This window comes from Ipomoea nil, unplaced genomic scaffold (assembly GCF_001879475.1).
Source record: "Ipomoea nil cultivar Tokyo-kokei standard unplaced genomic scaffold, Asagao_1.1 scaffold1310, whole genome shotgun sequence".
Lineage (NCBI taxonomy): Eukaryota > Viridiplantae > Streptophyta > Magnoliopsida > Solanales > Convolvulaceae > Ipomoea > Ipomoea nil.
The window spans coordinates 1,257,609-1,266,601 of record NW_017617738.1 but is presented as its reverse complement, the minus strand read 5'-3'; the positions used below and the strand labels follow the sequence as shown (position 1 = coordinate 1,266,601).

General features: G+C 36.2%; 2 protein-coding genes across 2 annotated transcripts; both read left to right on the top strand.

The window, feature by feature from the left end:
- Window positions 1-225: 225 nt before the first annotated feature.
- Window positions 226-7,365, top strand: LOC109185066 (protein FAR1-RELATED SEQUENCE 5-like). Its single transcript, XM_019335063.1, has 2 exons — window positions 226-926; window positions 7,242-7,365. Exons 1-2 carry the CDS (start codon window positions 226-228, stop codon window positions 7,363-7,365), a joined length of 825 nt encoding a protein of 274 aa, XP_019190608.1.
- A 17-nt stretch (window positions 7,366-7,382) lies between these two features.
- On the top strand, window positions 7,383-8,523 carry LOC109185065 (protein FAR1-RELATED SEQUENCE 5-like). Its single transcript, XM_019335062.1, has 2 exons — window positions 7,383-8,123; window positions 8,356-8,523. Exons 1-2 carry the CDS (start codon window positions 7,383-7,385, stop codon window positions 8,521-8,523), a joined length of 909 nt encoding a protein of 302 aa, XP_019190607.1.
- The last annotated feature ends 470 nt before the right edge of the window (window positions 8,524-8,993 follow it).

Here is an 8,993-nt window from a genome sequence, read left to right as displayed (position 1 = left end):
TACTGGTGTTGATAATCACAAAAGAGGCGTCACATTTGCAATTGGACTCTTATGTTTGGCTTTTATCGTGAGGATGTGGACTCTTATGTTTGGCTTCTAGAACAGTTTAAGAGTGTAATGGGTCGTGTGCCTAGTTGCACTATCACTGATCAAGATCCATCGATGCGGATTGAAGTTCCACGGGTGTTTGATACTACGTGCCACAGGTTTTGTATGTAGCATATAATGTCAAAGGTTGGTGAGAAGGTTGGTAATGTTTTATCTAAAGATGAGGAGTTTCGGCGTGCTTTAAATGATGTTGTTTGGAATGAGACGTTGTCTGTGGACAAGTTTGAGCGGGGTTCGCAGGACGTAATGGAAAAATATAGCCTTGGTGATCACCGTTGGTTTCGTCTTATGTATGATCAGAGATCATTTTGTATCCCTGTGTCTTTTAATGATGTTTTCATGGGTGGTTTGCTGCGCACGACATCTAGGTCTGAAGCTGCGAATAGTGTGTTTGGTAGTTGCACAAACCAACATACTAGTTTGTCTGAGTTGTTCAACAATTTTGACGGAGCTATTGATGCCCAACGTGTGTCACAAGCCAAACTAAATGCAGAACGTGAGGGCCATTTTCCTTTGTGCCAAACACCATTGTTGATTGAGAATCATGCGGCTGCAGTATATACTATCAATGTTTTTTACGATGTTCAAGCCGAGGTTGTTGCAGGGTCTTTTTCGTGTCGTTCTGTGAGTTCAAATGTTGATGGGATGGTAACCCGTTATGAGGTTCAAGATGGTGATGAGTTGGTCCACACTGTCATTTACGACCCTGCTAATACTGTTGTGGAGTGCACGTGTAACTTGTTTACACGGGTGGGGTTACTTTGTTGTCATATTTTCTGGGTTTTTAAGGACCGTAGGGTTGATTCTATCCCTTCTTGGTATGTGGTTTCAAGTTGGACTAGGGATTCTTGTGTGCGACAGTTGTTGGGGGCTCAACGTGGGGGGGGGGGGGGGGGGGGGGGGGCGGGGGGGCGGTGGGGGCAGATGTAGATGTTTATATTGGTGAAGCATGAGCAGAATTCTATTTGAAAGACTTGAAAGGGCAGATGTAGATGTTTATGATGGCTTCACGGAGTGTTGATCAGGTTATCAAGGTCACTAGTGCTTTGAAAGACTTGAACGTTGGTTTCATTGCCGAAAATGGCCCCAACAATCAGCCGTCTAGTTCTAAGAACAACTATTTGATTCGTTTTGCAGTGCTTCGCCCGATGACCAAGTTGATATTCGTCCTCTTCCTCTTTCTCTCTCTCTAATAACAAGGGTTGTGGCAAGCGTTTCAAAAGTACTAGGGAGTTAGCTGTCGAGAATTCTAAACGTCGTCAACAACAATGTCAAACCTGTGAAAAGTATGGCCATAATAGTCGTACATGCCCGATGAGCAAGGAACAAAATGAGCAAAGGCTCGCATCGGACTTTAAATTTAATTTTCGTTTAAACACATTTCTATATGTTTTAATTCTCCATTCACTTGTTTCAGTTCTGCATTTTCGGTTGGTATTAAATTAATTGATGTGTTTAGTTTTGTTAAAAATTTATTCGACTGTACGCAGCAAATTTACCCCATGCATTATTTTTTAGAATTTCTCTATGCGCTGTGTCTACTCTATTCGTTTCCTCTGATATTAAAAATAATGGTATGGAATTCGTATTGTGGCATTCTTTTTCCTCTTTTTTTTTTTTTTTTTGTTAAATTCCCTTTGTGCATATAGTATAACCTTGTCACGCAATCTGTATCTGCATTGGTAAACAAAATTGCACATTGTCATACTATATAATTGCACATCGACCTGCACCTAGAATTTCAGGAAAACTAGTCCTAGTTTAATTCTAAATTCTTTGGCTTTTATATTATCATTGCATTTACGCCATTAATTAAGTTGCAGAGATTTTTCTCTTAAATTCGTTATGACTTGCGCTGCTTATTTGTTCTTCGTTGCACAACTTCATAACCGTTTAATAACCATTTAGCCAACTTTGTTCAACGTCAACTTCAGTACACATTGCATTTCTACAAACATTGTTGTTGCACATACTAGTTCTGAGGGGTATGGCTTGTTTGCACACTGTCCTACACCGTCGTTGCACGAATTCTATATATTCAATATATATTCGTCGTTATCAGCACTTAAATAATAAAGATTCTATGTCGCCGCCTAGGGTGGTCCTTTCCAAGATTCAGCCAGAGCCACCACAGGATAATGCCCTCGATTATGGATATTAAATAAATAAATTTCACGGAAGTGGCTAGTTGAGTATTAGCTTATATTGTTTGTAAATGAATACGTGGATGCACAAATACGTTAATTTGTGTGCACACACATTGTTGATAAAATGTGTGCATCATCGTCAACTTAATAAATTTCAACCATGTATAGTAACGAAATGATTTTTTTTTTTGTAATTGACTATTGTACTATTAGCTTGTAGGCTTAGTTAATAAACACGTGTGTGCACAGTTGCATTGAATTCTGTGCATGGATACAAACTAGATATATTTCACAAAAGAGACTAATTCAAAAATCTCTTATACGCTTAGTTTTTAATATGTGTGTGCATAACTAAAAAAATTCCAACCATGGATTAAAACTAAATAAATTTCACATAAGTGAGTAGGTCACTATTAGCTTATAGGCTTCGTAATTACAAACTTGTGTGCACAATTGACTATTGAACTATTAACTTGTAGGCTTAGTTAATAAACACGTGTGTGCACAGTTGCGTTGAATTGTGTGCATGGATAATGAATAGGTAAATTTCATAAAAGAGACTAATTCAAAAATCTCTTATACGCTTAGTTTTTAAATACATGAGTGCACATTGGGTTTAATTATGTGCGTGCACAACTAAAAAATTCCAACCATTGGTTAAAACTAAATAAATTCCACATCAGTGAGTAGTTCACTATTAGCTTATAGGCTTCGTAATTACAAACGTGTGTGCACAATGGCGTTATATAGTGTCCAAAGCTCTACTAAATAATTACCAACCATGGGTAAAGTTCAAAACAGACTAGTTCGATATTATCGTATACGCTTAATTTTTAAATACGTGGGTGCACATTTGTGTTAAATAATGTGCATAGCTCAACAAACTAAATAAATTATGTGTGTGCACAACTAAATACATTTCAACCATGGGTAAAAACTAAATAAATTTAACAATACTGAGTAGTTCACTATTAGCTTATAGGCTTAGTAATAAAAAACGTGGGTGCACAATGGTGTAAAACAGTGTGCATAACTCAACAAACTAACTTCCAACAATCGGTAAAATTCAAAAGTTCGATGAGTATTTAATTCAACTTCAAATGAAGTTAGTATTCGTATTGTTTTAAACCATAAGGGGCTATTCGTCTTATAGGTTTATTTTGTCTGAACAATTCTGGCTGTCGTGGCCTGGCCTGAACGTAACACACCTCTTATTATTGTCCACTCCCGTAAATGGTATAGAGACAAGCCTGTATCTGCAGAGTCAATATTGTTTGGTTATTAGTGTACACATAAAATAGTAATAAAAGCCAAATTTTTTGTCCCACCGCGCTTATCAGTAAAAATTCAAGAAACTAAGGGATTCATTCATGCACATAGATTTACTTAGGTGTGCACCCAACAGCGAAAGACTAAATAAGATCGCAATCATCAAAAGTAAGGCTTAATAACTCATATATATGCGTCCAGTATGACCTGCAGTGTCATCATTTTTTTTAGAGTTAATAGTGCACACATATCTGGTACGTATAACACAAACGTATATAATTAAGAACAGACTGTGTGACTATGTGCGTATTGTATATCGCGGTCAACTGTGCACACTTACAGTATAAAGCATGCACACATGTTACTACTAATTTAAATCTACCTAGTTCTCCGGTGCGCACACGATAATCTAAACTCGTGCACACACGATAATCTAAACTCGTGCACACACGCGGAATCTAAACATACCAATAATTCAACCATTCGAAATAATAATTTTACCGTGGGCTGTAGGTCTGTTTTGCTTTGGTCAACTCCTACTATAATTACTATTATTTAATTTAGGTTACATATCAAAATAATAATTTTACCGTAATTAGACTACCGTTCAATTGTCTTAATTGCCCTTTTATTCTTAATTAAGGATCCTAGTATATATTTTTCTTCTTAAATCTCAACCATTAATCTAATCTAATCTTATGGCCCATATTTGTCCACTAGTTTGTATTTTAAGGGGGTTTGCATGTGAATGGAACCCTATATATATATATATATATATATATATATATATATATATATATGTATATATATATATATATATGTATATATATATATATATATATATATATATATATGTGTGTGTGTGTGTGTGTGTGTGTGTGTGTGTGTGTATGTATATATATATATATATATATATATATATACACTACAAGAAAAATCGTGATTCGCGACGGAAAAATTCCGTCACGAAAACGCTAAATTCCGTCGCAAATCACGTTTTGCGACGGAATTTTTCATTTTCGCGACGGAATCCATTCCGTAGTCTTAAGGCATGTCGTATTTCAATTCGTGACGGAAATAATTCGTCGCGAGCGATGGCGACGGAAAATGGTGACGGAATTGTTCGTCGTGAGGCGACGGAAGTCATTCTGTCACGAGTCCGTCGCGATTTTGGCAACGGAAATGTTTCTTTCTATCGCCATTGTGTGAAAAAATATTCCGTCGCAAAACTCATATTCCGTTGCATATCTCTGTCGTGAAATATAATGACGGAAATAGTTATTGTCGCGAATCCATCGCTAACATTTCCGTTGCAATTTTTTTATTCCGTCATAAAATTTCGTCATAAAAACGGCGAAACAAATTATCGTCGCTATTCTGTCGCAAACTTTTCCGTTGCAAATTTTGTCTTCCGTCGCACAAATTCATCGTAAGAAAATGATGGAACAAATTTCCGTAGTAATTCCATCGCTAGATATTCCGTCGCAAAATTTGTTTTCCGTGACATAATTTCGTCGTATATGTGTGCGTGTATATGAGTGTGTGTGTATGTGTGCTTTATATATATATATATATATATATATATATATATACATATATATATATATATATATATATATATATATATATATATGTACAATTTTAAATATAAAATAAAAATAATTATTTTCGATATAATAAAATTGAGTATTTTAAAAAATTGATTAATCAAATATTCATATTGATTGTTTAACTAAATCAAACAACTATAATAGTGATTAAATACATCAAAATTGACTGATAAGCTAATTGTGTTACTAAACATGAACTTCATCATTTAATTTGTACAAACCAAACATATCTATGTAAATATCTATGATCTTTTGAGGCTAAACCAATTATTTACACGATGTTGAAAACAAGATAGCATGAAACAAAGTCTCATTATATATATACATTTTTTTTTGGTATGGATACACTTATTTTTAATTGTTAATCAGCTAGCAATTAATTTGAGAATTTCAATGTAATTTCTTGTTAATACGGCTTCAGTTTTGCATACGATTTTAATACTATAATGTTGCTATCATTAGGGTATACAAAAATATCCCATGATCAGAGACCAATGCTATCACATTTTATATTAATTTTGTACCATACCAACGTTAGGTACTTGAAATTGTACTAACTCGATATTTGCTAATAATAATTTTATATTTAAAGATGCAATATAATTTTCAATTTCTTAAATAAATTTAAATTTTTACACTTATATACCACGCTTTCAAAATTTTCATAAATTTTGGTCGAATTACTTGAAAAAAAAAAAACTAAACAATTTTTAATTAAAATATTTATTTCAACAAATATTAAAAATCATTTAAAAATTAAGTCACATTTTCTGTCGTCAATGTGTCAACAAATTGGCGACAAATTTGATTTTGTCGTCGCATTGTGCAGCAAAATTAAATTTTACTTTAAAAAATTAAATATTTCAATGACGGAAAGAATGACTGTCGTAAGTTCCGTCGCCAACCTCAAAAGTCAAATCTATCTTTGGGACAAACATCACAATAGAATTAATTTTTGCTGCCGATTCAATCGCCATAGCGCGACAGACATATAGGGTGTCGCATTTTCTGTCGCCAATGTGTTAACATATTGGCGACAGAATTGATTTTGTCGTCGCATTCTGTAGCGAAAATAAACTTTACATAAAAAGTTTATTATTTCGGTGACGGAATAAACGTTCGTCGTAAGTTCTGTCGCTAACCTCAAACGTCAAATCTACCATTGCATCAAACATCACAACAGAATTAATTTTCGTTGCCGATTCCATCGTCATAGCGCGACAGACATATAGGGCGTAGCATTTTCTGACGCCAATGTGTCAACATATTGGCGACGGAATTGATTCTGTCGTCCCATTTTGTAGCAAAAATAAATTTTACTTCAAAATTTATATACTTTCGGGACGGAAAAAAGTCTCGTCGCAAATTCCGTCGTTAACCTCCGTCGTCAATCTCTAGGTGCAAAGATTACATGGGAATATTTTCGACTTTGCGCCAAATATTGCAACGGAATTATTTTTGTCGCGGATTCTGTAGCAAAACCGTAACAGAACGATCAACCGTTGTCTTTTCCATCGCCGTTGTGGTGACAGAACTTAATTCTGTCGCAAAATCCGTCACCAAAATGTGGACACCAAAATTTCCTGGGCTTTTTCTCACTTTGCGCCAAAAATTGCTACAGAATTGATTTCCGTTACCATTTCAATCGCAAAACCGTGACAGAACACGTTCCGTCGCAAAAACCGTTGCGAATTGACAACGGATTACGCTCTGTCGCGATATTTCTGTCGTGATTCATGATTTTTCTTGTAGTGATATATATATATATATATATATATATATATATTAGGGTGGGTTGCAAAGTGAGGTTGTTACTGAAGATGGTTGACGATGGTTTTTTTGTTGTTCATTTCAATGAGCACCGCCATAATTATTATTTGTGCTCGGATGTGGCTAAGCAGTTCCTGTGGGTTAACCGTAAGATGGATTTTCATCACCAAAATTTTCTTCTTAATTCTGGCAGGGCTAACATTGGGCCTAATATTTCCGTGTGTTTCTTTGATTTTTCAAATGCTAGGATGTGCAGTTTGGTCATATTTTTGTGTGCATGTTGTGTCTTAACGCCCATGGTTGTAATGATTTTTAGATTTGTTGTTATCTCTTGCAGGTATGGTATCATATTGGTTCCATTTACTGGTGTTGATAATCACAAAAGAGGCGTCACATTTGCAATTGGACTCTTATGTTTGGCTTTTATTGTGAGGATGTGGACTCTTATGTTTGGCTTCTAGAACAGTTTAAGAGTGTAATGGGTCGTGTGCCTAGTTGCACTATCACTGATCAAGATCCATCGATGCGGATTGAAGTTCCACGGGTGTTTGATACTACGTGCCACAGGTTTTGTATGTGGCATATAATGTCAAAGGTTGGTGAGAAGGTTGGTAATGTTTTATCTAAAGATGAGGAGTTTCGGCGTGCTTTAAATGATGTTGTTTGGAATGAGACGTTGTCTGTGGACAAGTTTGAGCGGGGTTCGCAGGACGTAATGGAAAAATATAGCCTTGGTGATCACCGTTGGTTTCGTCTTATGTATGATCAGAGATCATTTTGTATCCCTGTGTCTTTTAATGATGTTTTCATGGGTGGTTTGCTGCGCACGACATCTAGGTCTGAAGCTGCGAATAGTGTGTTTGCTAGTTGCACAAACCAACATACTAGTTTGTCTGAGTTGTTCAACAATTTTGACGGAGCTATTGATGCCCAACGTGTGTCACAAGCCAAATTAAATGCAGAACGTGAGGGCCATTTTCCTTTGTGCCAAACACCATTGTTGATTGAGAAGCATGCGGCTGCAGTATATACTATCAATGTTTTTTACGATGTTCAAGCCGAGGTTGTTGCAGGGTCTTTTTCGTGTCGTTCTGTGAGTTCAAATGTTGATGGGATGGTAACCCGTTATGAGGTTCAAGATGGTGATGAGTTGGTCCACACTGTCATTTACGACCCTGCTAATACTGTTGTGGAGTGCACGTGTAACTTGTTTACACGGGTGGGGTTACTTTGTTGTCATATTTTCTGGGTTTTTAAGGACCGTAGGGTTGATTCTATCCCTTCTTGGTATGTGGTTTCAAGTTGGACTAGGGATTCTTGTGTGCGCAGTTGTTGGGGGCTCAACGTGCGGGGGGGGGGGGGGGGTGGGGGCAGATGTAGATGTTTATATTGGTGAAGCATGAGCAGAATTCTATTTTTGCATGAGTATGGCTTCACGGAGTGTTGATCAGGTTATCAAGGTCACTAGTGCTTTGAAAGACTTGAACGCTGGTTTCATTGCCGAAAATGGCCCCAACAATCAGCCGTCTAGTTCTAAGAACAACTATTTGATTCGTTTTGCAGTGCTTCGCCCGATGACCAAGTTGATATTCGTCCTCTTCCTCTTTCTCTCTCTCTAATAACAAGGGTTGTGGCAAGTGTTTCAAAAGTACTAGGGAGTTAGCTGTCGAGAATTCTAAACGTCGTCAACAATAATGTCAAACCTGTGAAAAGTATGGCCATAATAGTCGTACATGCCCGATGAGCAAGGAACAAAATGAGCAAAGGCTCGCATCGGACATTAAATTTAATTTTCGTTTAAACACATTTCTATATGTTTTAATTCTCCATTCCCTTGTTTCAGTTCTGCATTTTCGGTTGGTATTAAATTAATTGATGTGTTTAGTTTTGTTAAAAATTTATTCGACTGTACGCAGCAAATTTACCCCATGCATTATTTTTTAGAATTTCTCTATGCGCTGTGTCTACTCTATTCGTTTCCTCTGATATTAAAAATAATGGTATGGAATTCGTATTGCGGCATTCTTTTTCCTCTTTTATTTTTTTTTGTTAAATTCCCTTTGTGCATATAGTATAACCTTGTCACGCA

Excerpts from the sequence above, each read along its gene's own strand:
- LOC109185065 (XM_019335062.1), top strand. The coding sequence starts at position 7,383 with ATGGGTCGTGTGCCTAGTTGCACTATCACTGATCAAGATCCATCGATG. Across the intron at positions 8,124-8,355 it reads CGTGTAACTTGTTTACACGG|GTTATCAAGGTCACTAGTGC; the intron begins GTGGGGTTACTT and ends AGTGTTGATCAG.
- LOC109185066 (XM_019335063.1), top strand. The coding sequence starts at position 226 with ATGTCAAAGGTTGGTGAGAAGGTTGGTAATGTTTTATCTAAAGATGAG. Across the intron at positions 927-7,241 it reads GTTGATTCTATCCCTTCTTG|GTATGGTATCATATTGGTTC; the intron begins GTATGTGGTTTC and ends TATCTCTTGCAG.